Here is a 19251-nt window from a genome sequence, read left to right as displayed (position 1 = left end):
AATAGAAGAAAAGATATCCTTGGTAAATCTCTCTCTTGTCTTTAGACTGAAAAGTACTTCTTCAATTTCAGCAATGGGAAAAATTACAAAGGAAAACATCAAGAAATTTAAATATGAAAAGGTATATATTACTATCCTCAGAAGAACATAAACATGACAAAAAATTAATGCAATAAAAAGTTCACGGAAATTCAAATAGAAACAAAACACTACACTAAGATCCTAACGGATAAATGAACAGCAAATGCAAATGGCTAATTCAAAGAGAAAGGTAACAACCCAATGAAAACAGTTCACCCTCAGTAAGAACCAAAGAAATGTGAGAACACACATATATATATATACTACCACGTGTAAAACAGATAGCTAGTTGGAAGCTCCTATATTGCACAGAGAGCTCAGCTGGGTGTTCTGTGATGACCTAAAGGGGAAGGATGGGAGTTGGGGTGGAAGTGAGGCTCAAGAGGGAAGGCATAAATGTACACATATAACTGATTTATGCTGTTGCATAGCAGAAACTAACACAACATTGTAAAGCAATTATAATCCAATTTTAAAAAATAATATATTAAAAAAAGAAAGAAAAAGAAATGTGAGTACAAAGAATGAGATATATTTTTGCCCTCAAACTGAAAGAGTCAACAAAATCTTGAATACTGATGAAATGAAACAATTAATTGGATGATCTATTGATGAGATTATAAACTACATAATCTTCCAGGAAAGCATGGTTTATCAAGTGTTTACCAAACTGCCAAAAATACTAATATTCATCTACTAATTCTACTTCCCAGATTTGATTAATCCTGGGGAAATAACTGAAAATACAGATACAGGAATAAAGCAGAAAAAATTATTAGTATATCATTTTTAATTGACAAAAACTGGAAATACATAAAAAGCTTAACTTTGGGAGAACAGTTAAATAAAATACAGAACATTCAAACAAGAAAATTCTAACAAAACTGTTAAAATATATTAATAGGGAGTTCTTAATGACTTATTATATTAAGGGGGAAACTTAAAAGAGTATTAGTGGGGTAAGTAAGAAAGCTATTTTATCTTTATCTAATGTGTGGAGAAGGCAATGGCACCCCACTCCAGCACTCTTGCCTGGAAAATCCCATGGCTGGAGGAGCCTAGTAGGCTGCAGTCCATGGGGTCGCTAAGAGTCAGACACAACTGAGCGACTTTCCTTTCACTTTTCACTTTCATGCACTGGAGAAGGGAATGGCAACCCACTCCAGTGCTCTCGCCTGGAGAATCCCAGGGACGGGGGAGCCTGATGGGCTGCCGTCTATGGAGTCGCACAGAGTCGGACACGACTGAAGTGACTTAGCAGCAGCAGCAGCAATGTGATAAAAATGCATGGGAAAAAGGCTGAGAGGAAATGGTAAAATGTTAATAGTATTTTTCACTGAGTAGAAGGATCACAAATGATCTTCATTTTCTACTTTGTACTCTACTGTATTTCCAACAAAAGTCACACACTATTTTTATAAAAATAAATAAACAAAGCATAATCACAACCAGTTTCCCCTTTAAGTAGAGGACAGATTAAAGAGTTGTACTAGAAGAATTAAAATAATTAAGAAATAACCCTTACCCAGTCTGTTTACTTACCAACAGAAAACACTTCACTCAAAATCCTCTGCCCTCCCTGCTACAGCAAAGGAAGCTATACAGTTAGGAAAGCCTTTCAAAGAGTGAACCCAAATACTTACACAGGGAGACAGAATCATAACTAAGGATGGATAGCAAACAGGAAGATGCACACAGAGTTTTTTTTATATAACATAGAAAAGAATAAATCCAACTTTTGGAGATGTCCCATAATACCCTATACCATTTCTGTCCTTTATTGAGCCCATCTTTGCATGAAATGTTCCCTTGGTATCTCTAATTTTCTTGAAGAGATCCCTAGTCTTTCCCATTCTGTTGTTTTCCTCTATTTCTTTGCATTGATCGCTGAAGGCTTTCTTATCTCTTCTTGCTATTCTTTGGAACTCTGCATTCAGATGCTTTTATCTTTCCTTTTCTCTTTTGCTTTCCGCTTCTCTTCTTTTCACAGCTATTTGTAAGGCCTCCCCAGACAGCCATTTTGCTTTCATTTTTGCATTTCTTTTCCATGGGGATGGTCTTGATCCCTGTCTCCTGTACAATGTCACGAACCTCATTCCATAGTTCATCAGGCACTCTAGATGAACATCAGTTCATCCAGACTCTAGATCTATCAGATCTAGGCCCTTAAATCTATTTTTCACTTCCACCGTATAATCATAAGGAATTTGATTTAGGTCATACCTGAATGGTCTAGTGGTTTTCCCTACTTTCTTCAATTTAAGTCTGAATTTGGCAATAAGGAGCTCATGATCTGAGCCACAGTCAGCTCCAGTCTTGTTTTTGCTGACTGTATAGAGCTTCTCCATCTTTGGCTGCAAAGAATATAATCAATCTGGTTTCGGTGTTGACCATGTGGTGATGTCCATGTGTAGAGTCTTCTCTTGTGTTGTTGGAAGAGGGTGTTTGCTATGACCAGTGCGTTCTTTTGGCAAAATTCTATTAGCCTCTGCCCTGCTTCATTCTGTATTCCAAGGCCAAATTTGCCTGTTACTATGGTTTTTCCAGTGGTCATGTATGGATGTGAGAGTTGGACTGTGAAGAAAGCTGAGTGCGGAAGAATTGCTTTTGAACTGTGGTGTTGGAGAAGACTCTTGAGAGTCCCTTGGACTGCAATGAGATCCAACCAGTCCATTCTAAAGGAGATCAGCCCTGGATGTTCTTTGGAAGGACTGATGCTAAAGCTAAAACTCCAGTACATTGGCCACCTCATACAAAGAGTTGACTCACTGGAAAAGACTGATGCTGGGAGGGATTGGGAGCAGGAGGAGAAAGGGACGACAGAGGTTGAGATGGCTGGATGGCATCACCAACTCGATGGACGTGAGTTTGAGTGAACTCCAGGAGATGGTGATGGACAGGGAGGCCTGGCATGCTGTGATTCATGGGGTCACAAAGAGTTGGACACAACTGAGCGACTGAACTGAACTAATACCCCAGTGACAGCCCAGTACAGATCCTAGACACATGGATAAAAGATCAAATAAGCATATCAGGTGTTTCAGGACAGGACTGTATAAGGAGGCAGAAAGATTAATAAAAGGAGGCAGATACAAGGGTTTTTTTAGAGGCATGCTTGGGCTTTCCCCTTTTGACTCCTCATTTCTGTTGATTTTATCATTTATTTGCAGAAGATGAGAAACACAAAAAGATCAAAACGTACATCTCTTCAAACCACCCCCCTCAAAAAAAGAATCACTATGATTGAAAAAACTCAACAAGGAGAAAAAAATATTAATATATTTCCTGGCACAAAACTAACTGTGGGTTAAAGGTTTGGGAAGATGTCCAACTTCATGAACTATTTCTTGGTTTCTTTTGGTTCATGAACATTAAGTTCCTGGTAAGATTCCTCCTTCCCAGTTGGGAGTTTACTTTCGTACTTTTGCCAAAACAATCGTAGAACATCATGCACTCATAGTCATCATTCAAGTATGCATCTATGCACTGACTCAACTGATACCCATTCAGTGCCTACCATGTACAGGCTAAATGGGGAAGGAAAGCTGTACTTATAGCTCTGAGGTCTAACAGTTTAGGACTGAAGGAGGTTGCATTCAAAGATCAGGGAACATTTTAATTAGGAGAATAACTGAGATATTTATAACACTCATCTAAAAATTTTAATTATAGAGTTTCCCAATTGGATGGCCATTACTTGGGGTAAGTAGAGGTGCCATGGGCTTCCCTGGTAGCTCAGTGGTAAAGAACCTGCCTGCCAATGCAGGAGACAGGAGTTCAATCCCTGGAACAGGAAGATCCCCTGAAGGAAATGACAACCCACTCCAGTATTCTTGCCTGGGTAATTCCATGGACAGAGAAGCCTGGTGGGCTACAGTCCATGGGGTCACAAAAGAGTCAGAACGACTTAGTGACTAAACAGTAACAACAGACAAGAGGTGCCATAGATTAATACAAGGTATTCTTGAATCTTTGTGTACACGCAGAACTGAGTGCAGGCTGAAAAAATGCCTCACACACGTGCACTGTTTCTTGATGTGTGCCTACATGGCAGTGCGTCACACATATTTATTCTGAAATGTGACTGAATTAATAGTAGCTTTCATACTCTTGTGTTTTCTTATTAAATGAATACTAAGATCTAGTTGTTAAAATGGCAAATACAAAAACTTCTAGAAAAGATTGCATGCTAAGTCGCTTGTGTCCGACTCTTTGCAACCTTACGGATTGTAGCCCTCCAGGCTCCTCTGTCCATAGATTCTCCAGACAAAAATACTGGCATGGGTAGCTGTGCCCTCCTCTAGGGAATTTTCCTAACCCAGGGATCAAACCCGTGTCTCTTAAGTGTCCTGCACTGGCACCACCTGGGTTTCTAAAAATAGCTTTAACAACTTACTGCTATGTGGCAAAAGAATATACCACTGGCCTCTACAACACTAAATTCAAATAGAAAGATTTAGCTTAAACTAAACACCAACAGCTAAAGCTTTACTGGAAAGTTCTACAAAATGTTATTTATACCTCTCTGAGTAAATCAGGTCTAACATGATCATCTGAAATAATTTTCAGACTCTGTCTTAGCAGAAAAAGAATCAAGCCCTCACAGACAACTTTAATGACACAAAAAAAAAAAAAAAAAGAGGAAAATTCAGAGGAAACCACTAAAAATATTAAGAACAACAAGACACCAAGATGAAAAAGGTTTACCACAAAGTTTTATAATAATTCCAAAGAACATTTAGCATTACTTACTGGAATTATTCAATGGCATTTAATCAGATGGGGAAATTCCTAACTTCCTGGCCTGTAAGGCATCAAATTAAGCAGGCTCAAGAAAAATTTTCTGCTTTAACAAGATCATAGTATATTTAACAATACAGTAACAAAGAGATTAATAATATAACTTATTAAATATATTTATACAAACCAAAATAGATTTCTTGTGAACAAGTACTATAAACACAAGGATAATTTTAATATAACACACTACTATATTGACTACATGCAAAACAGAGCATGTAAAGATGTTCTGAACTGTAGTATTTATGCATTAAGGAATATTATTCAAGAACACAATTTTACATTGAGCACTCGTGTTTATCCAGCATCCTCTTGTCACTACTCTGACTTTCGTTTTCTCAACATAGTCCATGAGCTTTAAGGAGAAATGACCTGAAACTACTCTAAAGGCAGGCCTGGCTGGCCCAAAGATAACTTATTGATGACCTGTTCAGAAATCCAGGTGTAAGCTGAGGGGCCCAGCCTACACTGATTGGCTCAAAAGTGGTGATGTTGGGACTTCTTTGGTGGCTAAGACTCTCAGCTCCCAATGCAGGGGCCACAGGTTCAATCCCTGGTCAGAGAACTAGATCCAACATGCTCCAACTAAGACCCAGATAAATAAGTAAAAATAAATTTTTTAAAAAGTGAAGACATTACCCAATCAAAGTAAATAAGAATGAGGGAAAGTGTGCTAAGGGCTTCTGAAAAAGAAGTTTCCTTTCTCTTCAAGAGGGAGTCATCAGACTCGGCTTGCCTTGTCCTCTGGTGGTGTAATGTGCTGTGCACACTGAGGCCTGAAGCTACTTCTGCCTCTACCCCTGAGGATGAAACCAATCAGAGAGGACCGAGCTGAGAGGACAAAGGAGCCCAGCAGGGTTCCCCAGAGCACACGTCTCCAGTTATAACTGGACTTTTTTCCATTACAAGTGACAAGTGAAAGTCACCCAGTCATGTCTGACTCTTTGTGACCCCACGGGCTATAGTCAATGGAATTCTCCATGCCAGAATACTGGAGTGTGTAGCCTTTCCCTTCTCCAGGGGATCTTCCCAACCCAGGAATCAAACTGAGATCTCTCACATTGCAGGCAGATTCTTTACCAGCTGAGCCACAAAGGAAGCCCGGTTTTTTCAGTTGCAAGACCCAACAAATCTCCTTTCTGGTTTAAGGCAGATTGTGCTGGAACGTCTGCTTCTGGCAGCCAAAGGCATTCTAACTTATACACACCAAAGGCTCTTTTAGAATTTCAAAATCACATATAGGGTTCAAATATTGAATCTTAAAATATAAAAATGTTACAGATCAGGACAAAAGGCATTTTATACAAATATATGTATACATAAGGAAAAAAGAGATCATTGGTTATGTAATAGATTGGATGTGGCAAAAAACTGCTGAACGTTTTGAACCACTGATTTAATGAGTCTCTGATTCTGCCAAGTGTGGTAGACAGAGCAACAGATAGATCCAACCCCCTCCAGCTCTGTTATCACTGGAGAGGCTACAGATAGCTGTGTTTGTGAACAGAAAGAGATTCTGAGAGTGAAAGTGCTGTTCGCTCAGTCATGTCCAGCTCTTTGCAACCCCATGGACTGTAGCCCTCCAGGCTCCTCTACCATGGGATTCTTCAGGCAAGAACACTGGAGTGGGTTGCCATGCCCTCCTCCAGGGGATCTTCCTGACCCATCAGAGTCTCCCACATTGCAGGCAGAGTCTTCATCATCTGAGCCACCAGGGAGTATGGAACGATCCTGACCTAAGCTTAAATAGTCAAGCAGAGTATGTCACATGTGAATGCTGTTCTTGGAACTAGACAAAAATTTTCTCTGCCTAATTAATTATTTGTATAAGGAACCAGAGAGAAAGTCAGGCTGGCAAAAATTTGACTTTTACAAATTGGATGCCTCAAGATATTTCTAAATGTAATACTTAGCAAAAAGGGTACGTCAACAGCATGTTTTAGCAGATTAGAGAAATCCCTAAAGATTTATTTAAAGAAGAAACCTAAAAACAAGCCTTTACCCAATAACTAGAGAACACATTTATAAAAATTTTCCCAGGATTATCTTAATAATTTACCTGTTATAGCTATAAAAGTCTGTATAGATAAAAATTAAAATTAGTCAAGGCTTTACCATGGAATCATAATCTATGGGAATTCTCAAAAAAAGGAAAACAACCTACCAAACTTAAATGGTAACATGAAAAGGAAATGTATATTATATAACATATATGTAAATATATATTACATTAGGCAATAGTTAGTTGCACAGTTGTGTCTGACTCTTTGCAATCCCATGAACTGTAACCTGCCCAGCTCCTCTGTCCATGGAATTCTCCAGACAAGAGTACTGGAGTGGGTTGCCATTCCCTTCTCCACAGGATCTTCCCCACCCAGGGATGGATGTCTTCTGCACTGGCAGGCAGGTTCTTTACCACTAGCACCACCTGGGAAGCCCATTTAGGTGTACCTCAGCTACCAAAATCCCTAAAAAGATTAATGAATATTTATTATACACTAATTTATAAAACAATTAGGAAGTTATTTTTTAATAGAAATAATACTGTTTATTTTCTTTTCCATGTCAGAAAACTTAGAATGAGATGGACGAAAAAGTCTTAATGAAACAGGTATCTTCAGAAAAGTCAGATGAAAAGCAAGTTAAGTCATGGTTTTCCACAGTGAAATCCATGCTAGATTGCCATCTAATGGCAATGGTTTTGTAACTTCATGAGTTATGCCCATAAGCTTAAAGATTTCAGAGACTATCTCTGACATACCACAAAATGCTCAAGAATGTCCAGACCTTCTACTGCAAAATTCAATGAGCTGTTCAGTCTGGGTACCATCTGCAAGACAAGCATCACCAATGGAAGAAAGGAGATTATGCTAATACTCTACGTGTCAGGCCCTACGCTGGGCTTTTTCCCTTAACAAGTCCTCAGAACAGCTCTGTAAGATGAAAATGTTTACCTCCTTTTCAGAGATGAGAAATCTGAAGTTAAGAGAGACACATCAGCTGTTAAGTAGTGGAACTAGAATTTGAATGTACTCTGTCTGGTTCTAAATCCATGATCTGATCACCAATGAATGGATTAAACATAAGCAGTTATAAGGGACGTCCCCAGTGGCTCAGTGGTAAAGAATCCGCCTATAATACAGGAGATGCAGGTTCAATCCCTGGGTCAGGAAGATCCTCTGGAGAAGGAAATGGCACCCCACTTCAGTACTCTTGCCTGGAAAATTCCATGGGCAGAGGAGTCAGGCGGGCTACAGTCCGTAGGGTCGCCAAGAGTCAGACACAACTGAAGTGACTGAGCACACACACAGTACAAGGGAAGAGGAAAGCAGCTTTCAGCTCCTCACCAAAGTCCACATTTGCTATGGGCTGAATTGTGTCCCCAGAAAAATTCATATGTTGAAGCCCTAACCCACAATAACTCAGAATATGACTATATTTAGAGGCAGAACCTTTAAAGAGATGATTATATTAAATGAGGCCATCAGGGTGGGCTCCAGTCCAGTATGACTGGTATCCTTAAAACAAGAGAATATGAGGACACGCACACACAAAAAAAGACAGCCAGGCTATATGAGGACGCACCAGAAGAGGCTCTCTGAGAGCCCAGGAAAGAAGCCTCAGAAGAAACCAAACCTGCCAACACCTTGATCTTGGACTTCTAGGCTCCAGACAGTAACAAAATAAATTTCAATCATTTAAGCAACACCACCACACACTCTCCCCTCAGTCTGTGAGATTTTGTTATGGCAGCCTTAGCAAACTACCACAGTGTTCCCTTATTCCTGCAGGCACTGTTAGACTACAATTCCCAGCTTCCGTCACAGTTAGGTCTGACCACGTGACTAGGTCTTTAGCAAGACAACTGTTAGCAGAGGTGGTATTTGCCACTTCTGGGCATCCCATGCACACTCCTCCATGGCCTTTTGCTACTAGTCAGTGGAACAGACACAGTATCCTGAGTGACTTTCAGAGCCTTATCACCATTACGGTGATACTGTTGTACTTGAATCCCAGAACACTGCAAGGAGAGCTGCCCTCCAATGTGTCAATCACCCTATTACTGTTAACTGAGCAGGAAATAAATGTCTATAATGTCTGAGCTCTGGGGTTAATTTGTTAGGCAGCTAGACCACCCTAACTAATACTGAGACAGAGGAAAGAAGGAAGAACAGAAATGCACACGGAAGGTGCAGGTTGTAGCTGTGACTCTGTTGGGTGCTCCTCACCACAGCAGCATCAGTCTCCCAATTCTTTTCATCTCAAGGACTGCCAGGGAGGGGAACACAATGCTTCCCAATCTTGCAACACACTTTGGGAGAAACAACAGACCAAAGAAGATTCCATGCCATAAATCTTCCTAATGGATATCTGTTAAATTAGGCCCAGTCTCTCACTAAATGCACTCAAACATATTCTAAACAGTCAAGAAAACTTCACAACTTTGGCACCTTCTTCTTGATGACAAGTTGTCCTGCTCTGCTGAAAGTTACAAAGAGGCGTGTCGACAGCCTATGGTTACCAACCCTTGATGTTGCAACATTTAAGTATTTCTCTCTGTCCTTCAAAATTCTCAAAACAAATGAAACTTCATACAAGTAATATTTTAAAAATTCCATACAATCATACAATGCATTTATTGGAGAGGAGGCTAGTATATGAGTCAGATTAGTCAGTAAAAGAAAGTTAAACCATTCTTCAAAAAAAGTTGGAAATCACTGATCTGTACAGTTCTGTCCTATTGGACCACAATGCTTACAGAATGAAAAGAATAAATCTGAAAAATAAAGCTTCACTTTAGAGAATAACCTTGAGTAGTTATCGAAACAATAATATCTTTGTGATATTTCATAAATGAAGATACGTATATTGCTGAATCAATTATGCTCCTGCCTAAAAGAACAAGTTTGAAAATTACTGTGGAAAGTTACTCTTTTGTACTATATTTCTACTCTATATGAAAGACGGATTCCAAGAGACAGATGGAGATCTGATGGAGAACCAGTGTTGATTTTCCAGGAGACTGTGACAGCCCTCAGGTTAGGTCTCCTATGTGTAAGGCCCTTGCATATCCAGGGACAACATCCCCTCCCAATTCCCCAGAGTCATGAAAAACTACCACAGAAGTCCTTTGCAGGCGGATTCTTTACTACTGAGCCCCTGGGGAAGCCCAAAAATAAAAAGTACCGTTACCCTAATCTTCATTGTGCCTTAAAAAGGTCCAAGCGTATACGGCCTAAGCCATTATAATTTATAATCAACTAATGAATAGCCTCCTTCCTGGCTGACAGGATACTTCTAACTCCTGAACAGACCATCCCACTACTTCTTAAGTCTTTCTTCTGAGAGGCCTAGCTAATCACCTCAAACTGCAAATATGGCAAGAGTAATAGTTTCGAAAATTTAAGAAAGCTAGCTTCCTTTCTTAGTTTAAGACTAGCCTCTGCAGTATTCCTACCCAAGAGTATTCTATCTTTCCTTGGATAGCACTGGTAAAATGAAAGGGGTTGTACCAACTGATGGAGAAGGCAATGGCACCCCACTCCAGTACTCTTGCCTGGAAAATCCCATGGACGGAGGAGCCTGGTGGGCTGCAGTCCATGGGGTCGCTAAGAGTCCGACACGACTGAGCGACTTCACTTTCAATTTTCACTTTCATGCATTGCAGAAGGAAATGGCAACCCACTCCAGTATTCTTGCCTGGAGAATCCCAGGGACGGGGGAGCCTGGTGGGCTGCCGTCTATGGGGTCGCACAGAGTTGGACACGACTGCAGCGACTTAGCAGCAGCAGCAGTACCAACTGAGAATAAAGAAGAAACTCACATTAGCTCAGGAACATCTGCTGAGCTACTGTTGTATACAAGGCTCCGTGGTAAGCACCGTCCATGGCAGAGATAAGCTAGGCACTCTGGCAGCACAGCTAGATGGGACAACGACAGGGCAGTGAGCTGAGCACTGCTGGCATTCAAGCCACAGGCAAATGCTACAAACGCAGGGGTAAAAAAAAAAAAGCGTTTACTCCAGAGTAGGGTACAGCAGAAACTATGGAGTTTAACTACTGAGCTCAGTAGGACTTCAAAAGGCAGAGAAGGGCAGGGACAGCATTCTCAAGAGAAGGAACAATATGTTTAAGGCCTTGGCCTCTTGGTGCAGATCACAACAGCCAGCATGACTGAAATCAGGCCCAGGGAGTGCGAAATTAGTCTAACATGAGGCCCCAAAGCTAAACCGGGACTAGAAACTGAAAGGCAACACACACTTTACCAAGGGGGGCAAAATTTAGAGCACAGTTAAGGGTGGGGGTGGGGCGGGAGGGGATGCACTCCAGTCCTGGCAACTTCAGATGCCTTTATCTAACATGAGCAGTCCAAGTCACTGTCCTTATAAAACAAAATCCAGGCTTTCCGGTGCCGCTACAAAATGAGGACAGGGCCTGAGGTGGGGAAAGGGAGAACGGGCATGTCAAGCGACCCTACGATGCTCACGCTTTGTAAGCGGGTGCCCATCAGGAAAGGTCCTAAGTGGAGACGGCTATTTCCATCAGGGTGGATTTACTGGGTGCCCCATGGCACTCCTAAGTGTCTCAGGAATTTAGGCAAAATCTGCTTAAACAGTCAGTGCTAAACCACTGCGATTCCTCCTCACCTGGCCCCATAAGTCCTAACTTACCAATCAGATTTTCAATCTGATTCAGTCTCTTCCTGATTAAACATTCCAAGTCTATGAAGAGTCTCTCTAGGTACTTTTTAATGATGACCCTAAAGGTCACAAGAAGGTTGGGAGCACTCCCTGGTGGGTACAGAACCACAACCTGGCACTCTCCACTAGGCCCTCTCTTGAAGTTACCTGCCATTAAGTTAAATGCTGGCCCTCATCCATCGCCCAACCCAACTGAGAGGATCTAGAGGATGGTATAAGATACCAGACAGCATAAACCAGATGTCCATTGACAGATGAATAGATAAAGAAGCTGTGCACATAAATACAATGGCATGCTACTTAGCCATAAAAAGGAATGCATTTGAGTCAGTTCTAATGAGATGGATGAACTTCAAAGTGAAGTCAGAAATAGAAAAACAAATATCGTATATTAACACATATATAGAGAACCTAGAGGCTTCCCTGGAAGCTCAGCTGATAAAGAATCTGCCTGCCATGCAGGAGACTGAGGCTGATTCCTGAGTTGGGAAGTTCCCCTGGAGAAGGGATAGGCTACCCACTCCAGTATTCCTTGGCTTCCCTGGTGGCTCAGATAGTAAAGAATCCACCTGCAATGCAAGAGACCTGGGTTCAATCCCTGGGTTGCGAAGATCCCCTAGAGGAGGGCATCAAACCCTCTCCAGTATTCTTGCCTGGAGAATCCTCATGGACAGAGGAGCCTGGCAGGATACAGTCAGTCCATGGGGTCGCAAAGAGTCGGACACGACTGAGCAACTAAGCACAACACAGCATGGAATCTAGAAAGACTGATAATCTATTCGTAGGGCAGTAGTGGAGATGCAGACACAGAGAAAAGACTATGGACATGGGTGGAGGGGAGGAAGGAGAGGATGAGATGAATGGAGAAAGTAGCGTGGAAGTATATACACTATCATATGTAAAATAGCCAATGAAAACTTGCAGTATGAATCAGGGAATTCAAACCGAAGCTCTCTAACAACCTAGAGAGGTGGGAAAGAGTCGGGGGTGAGAGGAAGATTCAAGAGGGAGGGGACATATGTGTACCTGTGGCTAATTCATGTTGATGTATGCCAGAAATGAAACCTATATTGTAAAGCAATTATCCTTCAATTAAAAATAAACTAAACAAATAAAAGCTAGCAGGCAGCATAATAAGCAGCTAGCTATAGAAACATCTCATTCTACCTACGATCCTCCTAACTACAATGTAATTGTGTGTCCAAGCCCACTGACTGATGTGTGCCTAGGAAGAATGAAAATTTACCCACTCGGCATGATTGCTGCCTGAAGCAAGCTAACTGCCCATGCTCCTTTCTTAATGTTCTTATCCTGGCCAGGTCTTCAGCACAGCCGCGAGGATCTCTGTCTAAGGAACTGCTACTTGGGGAACTTCTGACATTTGACTTAATCCCCTTTGGATCCACTCAAGGAAAACTTCAGAACAACTTATGCTCCAGCAGTCTTTCAGGAGCGAGACACACACCGTCAGGTGACCCATGCAAAGGCTTGGGACAAACATCAATAAGGGTATAATGCCAAGGACACTGTTTTTCAAAGGGCACGTGGACCTTTATATAACCTCTTCAATCTTTTTTTTTTTTTTTTTAATGCTCATACTTTCAAGTTTCAGTCCCCTAGGGATGTGAAAGATCTGTAAAAGACTATCTTCCTTATAATAGTTGAATAGCTTTTCTCTTTTGGAGGGCTTACCAAAAAAAGTAACAGAAAAGTCCTTTTCAGATCAGTCTTATGAGTGCAAGCTCAGGTCAGTGGCACTGGTCAAGGACACTGTACAGGTTTAAAGTGCTCTGAGCAGGTTGCTTCAGAAAAGACTGAAAACAGGGAAGGCTCAGCAAAACAGACTCATAAAACTTCCTCAACAACTTCTTTTTGTATAGTATAGTTATATTATATTACACTATCATATAATTTGACCTGTTGCTAAAGTACACTTACTACTAACTATTGATTTTTTTTTAAATGAGAGGTTAAAGTCAAGTCACCTCTTCATATCGCCCTTTTTTAGGTTAAAAAAAAAATACCCTATGTAGGGTAGGCCCGGAAAGTCCAAATGTGTGAAGTCTTGAGATCTATCACTTACTTAAAGCTTTACAATCAATAATAATTCTATGTTGTGCAGTAGAAACTAACATAACATTGTAAAGCAACCATACTCCAACAAAAGTTTTTAAAAATAATAATGATAATTCTATACACTATGCCCAAATTATCCTCAGTTCTTTATAAAGAATATGGCTTCACTAAACTACCAGCTTCAAAGCCTCCCCATTTTACTGCATGAGTAAATGCTTTAGCACCCTCTACTGGCCACTTGTTATATCTAATCAGCTCCTAACTCCTCTGGCCAGTAGGCTGCTAACCTTTCAAAGGTCACATGGTGGCTACAGCAAAGGCTACCTCACCTCCTTCAAAACCAACTGTGTAAGAGCTGAGCCGGCGGCCACCGCCACCAAAGGAAAGGGCAAATCCTAAAGTGCTCTCCTGACATGGCCTGTCCATGAGTCCTACTGTTGCTAGCAGATTTCACAAATAGCAGCCGGAGCTCCTGTCTTGTTTGGTCTGTTCCTATCTCCACTAACCAACCCGAGTCTCATTTCCACACACAGATTCCTCCAGGGTCTGAGCCCAGATCACCTTCCCGCTATCTGCTTCATCTAGCCAGCTCCAGGGAGATGGAGGTACCTGGAGAGAGAGGCTCACCTATCAGGTACCACGTGGGTAAACAGAGGACATAACGGAGAGCCTGGGAGGCACAATTTCCCCCACAAGCTCATAGATATGACGCCAATCAATCTCCTGCGGTTAGGTGTATACTAGCCAGATTTGGCAGGGGCACGGGGAGGAGTGCCAGAAAAGAACTTCCCATTTCCTATAACCTCATGACAAAGCAGCTTCCCCTAATCCTCCACAGTCCCCTAGAGCAAGCTTTAGTAGGTTCAAACACAAGTAACCTGAACCTGTGAGCTCTCATTATCTGGCCCACTTTCTTTTGGAAAGAGAAAAAAATTAGAGTCAGCTTGGTATTCATTATTCAATAACAGAAGGAAAGGACAGGAGAGGAAGTAGCAATAAAAAAGAGGGAGTCTCTTCATACCCAAATCTTGCTAGATCAAGCTACTGTGTACTATTTACTACTGATAAACGCTGGCTGCTTTGATATCAATCATCTATTGAGTGAAAAACATTCTTTAGAAGAAGATACTGTAAAGGACTTAAGTGATTCCTTAAGAGCTCACAATTTGGGTGCAAAGACCAAACACTTCAAAGGAAGTAATTAGAACATGACAAAGTATCATATCCTTCAGTAAAAAAAATATATACTGGAAATTCCATAAATAATACACACAAAGCCCCCTCTCTTTCTTTTTCTCTCATGTATAGAAAAACAATCATCAAGATATTAATAATGGTCATCTCTGGAAGAACTTTCAATCTATGCTTTTTTCCTTCATATTTTTTAGTACTGTTCGGATTTCCTATAATAGGAATATAGTATCTTAACAAAGAGAACAGAAGTAAATTAAAAACCAATATTTCAAGGATATAAACAGAGGAAACTGCTTATAAATCTAATATTGTACATAATCTGTAAACACAGATAAAAATATAAAATACATCACATCATGAATGACCATTTTTCTCCAGGGGCCACAGTGATTTTGCCTTTTCTGCCTTTCATGTGCTTTCTTATTTTCTAGAAGTAAATCAGTCTTTACTTGAATCCTGATGTTAAACTCATTCTCATTTTAAAATACCGTTCATAAAGGTGCTTTACCAATAACTCCTGATGTAATGACACACCTGGAATAAGAGCTGTGCTGATAAGGATGTCCACCTCCTTACACTGTTGAGCAAAGAGCTTCATTTCGGCCTCAATGAACTCTTTGGACATCTCCTTTGCGTATCCTCCTTGTCCCTCACCAGATTCCTTCAAATCCACCTCCAAGGGCTCAGCACCCAAAGACTTAAACTGCTCCAAAGCTGCGGCCCTGGTGATTATTGAAGGGGAAGCAGCAGTTACTTCAGGTCCTTAATACAGAAATTAAGATCATCATTTACAGAACTTATTTACAAAACAGAAACAGACTCACAGACTCAAGAGAACAAACTTATGATTGCCAGCAGGGAAGGGGTAGTTAGGGAGTTTGGGATGGACATGTATACACCGCTATATTTAAGATGGATAACCAACAAGGTCCTACTGTATAACACAGGGGACTCTGCTCAATGTTATGTGGCAACCTGGATGGGAGGGGAGTTTGGGGAGAACGAATACATGTATACCTATGGCTGAGTCCCTTTGCTGTCCACCTGATACTAACACATTGTTAACAGACTATACTCCAATACAAAATAAACTGTTAAGAAAAAAAGATCATTTATATAAGCATTGTTAAGACAACTATAAATTCAAAAGTGGACACCCCTTCTTTTGAGATCTCTGACCTGTTTCCATTTTTTTCTAAAGACAGGTAACACTTTTATGATATTTTTTCCTAGGGAAAAAAAAACTATAGGAAATTCTACTAACTTAGTTAACTAAATCACTTAGTTAAGTCACAAAAGGAATTTCACTATTGCCAACTCTAGTCATCAATTTTGTTTCTTAACAGAGGTCCCACTGTCAATGATAAAGTGAGATCTGACCAACATTCAGATTTGACATCAGTCAAATCACTTGTAAACATTCCAACTTATGGGGACTTTGACCACATAAAGGACTCTTTTACTTAGAAATATTGTTACAAAGTGATTTTTGCCCCTAGTCCTCACTAAACTGTGTTTGAGAAAAGCAATCTATAAATGGCATAAATGGTAATGTGAAGAACCAACACAATTAACTTATGTAAAAATATATTCAGGTTAAAAATAAATAAACACTAGTCAAGGTCTATGTACTAGCTGGAAAACCAAAGCCAATAAAGCTCTCAGCTCTAGTGTGTTTAACTCACCACATCCAGTCCACTACAGTGAATCCCAATCTCCCTAATGACAACAATCACTCCAAGTACTTGTTAAAAATTCAAATTGCCAAGCTCCTCTCCAGACCCACTGAAATTACAATCTCCAGCAGAGGTACCAGAATCTCTATTTTTTAGCAAGAGCTGCAGGTCATTCTTATCATCAGGGAAATTTGGGAAACAGTAGCGGTCTAAGCCCTTCAGCCCCATGATAACCACCATGGTCAGGAAGAGGACACAAAAGTAGGATGTAGAAGGCAGGGCAGAAAAGGTACGGCATGGGTGGACGTGAGCTTCTCTCCATTTCTGCCAGCTTGAACAAAGATGCTCATACCTCAGCCAAAGCTGAGGACGGCAGAGAGGAGAGACAGAAAGACCCTGGTCCTGGATGGCCCTGATGGGTGATAAGCTGCTGCCTCTAGTGTGAAAAGGGAGTCCTTACCCCAAATTTTCACTTCGGAGATAAAATACAATATCTTTTGAATTACTTTTGGCCAAGCAGCATGCAGGATCTTAATTCCCCAATAGGGATCAAACCCAAGCCCCCTGCAGTGGAAGTGTGGAGTCTTAACCACTGGACCACAGGGAAGTCCCAATAATCCATTTTCTTACACTTTAAGAAAGTGACAGAGCTTCCCAGGTGGCTCAGTGGTAAAGAATCCACCTGCCAAGCAGGAAACGAGGGTTCAGTCCCTGGTTCAAGAAGATCCCCTGGAGGAGGCAAGGGCAACCCACTCCAGTATTCTTACCTGGAAAATTCCATGGACAGAAGGAGCCTGGCAGGCTATAGTCCATAGGATTGCAATAGAGTCAAACATGACTTAGTGACTAAACAACAACAAAAAAGTGTGTTCTGAAATGAACATTTTTTTTCGTTTATTTTTTTATTGGAGTATAATTGCTTTACAATGTTGTGTCAGTTTCTGCTCTACACTGAAGTGAACCAGCTATATATATACATGTATTCCTTCCCTGTTGGACCTCCCTCCCTACTCCCACCACATCCCAGCCCTCTAGGTCATCACAGAGCTCCAAGCCGAGCTCCCTGTGCTATATAGCAGCCTGAAATGAAGAACAATTTTAATCAAACTTCTCTTTTAAAGAAATCCTAGGAAAATGGTGATGTGTCTACTTTAAAGAAATATGCAATGGACATAATCAAGTACTTTCATCTGGGGGCTCTACTGCTGCCCAATCAACTTCACCTGCTTCCATCCTTCAATGCAGAGCATGCCTCTCAACCCCCCGCCCTTCACTCCCCCTATTGCTCTCCAAGATGTTGCCCATACTACTCCCCTTCTTCAAACTCACAACACCTTTTTGCAAACCCTACCTAGTGCCTAAACACATTTCAAGCAGAAATAAAACACAGTGGAGAAACACGTTAGAAAAGTCAGGAGAGAGATTAGCAAACCCTGCTAATCTGGTCCCATTGCTAATCTATGTGAAAATACAAGTCTGAGTGTGAGTTGTTTTTTTGTTGTTGTTTTTTTTTTTAAATAATCTGTGCTGTACTGGGTCTGGGTCCTTAAATTTTTCCCCCACTAAGTAATACATTTTCACTTTGAGTAAACTGTGAAAAAGTGGAAATATTTTTAAATGGAAAGAAGTCATACAACAGTTTCAGTGTACTACTTCAGTTTATAAATTCTAAGGAAAACATAATATTCACCTGAAGCAAAATGTTTTTACCTTAAAGCAATCACTAGTATAGCACTCACCTTGTATCAAATCCCCTAACAATGGCACCCATGGACTTGGCTGCACCTGCAGAAGCCAGCCCAGCAACACCACCACCAACTATCAGAATCTAGGAGAGAAAATAGAACCCGCATGTTTTAAATAAAGTTCATGATCAACTGATTATCTAGAATCATCAGCCAGTAACTCTCAGGGCCAGGTATCACACTTGGCATCCACTATTACACCCAGTGGTGCTGGTGATGATATTCAGTCCTCAAAAAATGTACTGAGTGGATAGACTATCCTTTAACTGGACCACCACTGTTTTTAAAAAGTTTAAAATAGGGTTTCCCTGGTGGTCTAGTGGTTAAGAATCCACCTGCCAATGCAGGAGACATGGGTTTGATCCCTAGTCCAGGAAGAGTCCACGTGCCAAGGAACAACCAAGCCCTTGAGCCCCAACTACTGAAGGCCACGAGCCCCATAGCCCGTGCTCTGCAGCAAGAGAAGCCACTGCAATGAGAAGCCCACACACCGCAAAGAGAAACAGCTCCAGCTCACAACTAAAGAAAGCCCATGCAGAGTAATGAAGACTCAATACAGTCAAAATTAAATAAATCTTAAAAAACACCAATACAGTATACTAACACATACATATGGAATTTAGAAAGATGGTAACGATAACCCTGTATGCAAGACAGCAAAAGAGACACAGATGTTTAGAACAGACTTTTGGACTCTGTGGGAGAGGGAGAGGGTGGGATGATTTGGGAGAATGGCATTGAAACATGTATACTATCATGTAAGAAACGAATCGCCAGTCTATGTTCGATACAGGATACAGGATGCTTGGGACTGGTGCACGGGGATGATCCAGAGAGATGATATAGGGTGGAAGGTGGGAGGGGGGTTCAGGATTGGGAACTCATGTACACCCATGGCTGATTCATGTCAATGTATGGCAAAACCAATACAGTATTGTAAAGCAAAATGAAGTAAAAATAAAAATTTTTAAAAATTTTT

General features: G+C 40.9%; 1 protein-coding gene across 4 annotated transcripts in view; it reads right to left on the bottom strand.

The window, feature by feature from the left end:
• The window catches only part of NNT (nicotinamide nucleotide transhydrogenase), a 94888-nt gene that overhangs the window by 51052 nt on the left and 24585 nt on the right, over positions 1-19251 (bottom strand). For all 4 annotated transcript variants that reach the window (XM_040262461.1, XM_040262462.1, XM_040262460.1 and 1 more), the window contains exons 6-7: positions 18267-18355; positions 15386-15573 (exon numbers count right to left, since the gene is read on the bottom strand). In XM_040262461.1, coding sequence (XP_040118395.1) covers positions 15386-15573; positions 18267-18355 — 277 coding nt within the window. The remainder of the gene's footprint in view (positions 1-15385; positions 15574-18266; positions 18356-19251) is intronic.

This window comes from Oryx dammah, unplaced genomic scaffold, assembly GCF_014754425.2.
Source record: "Oryx dammah isolate SB20612 unplaced genomic scaffold, SCBI_Odam_1.1 HiC_scaffold_20, whole genome shotgun sequence".
Lineage (NCBI taxonomy): Eukaryota > Metazoa > Chordata > Mammalia > Artiodactyla > Bovidae > Oryx > Oryx dammah.
The sequence above is the reverse complement of the archived record's forward strand: the minus strand, read 5'-3'. Positions and strand labels throughout refer to the sequence as shown.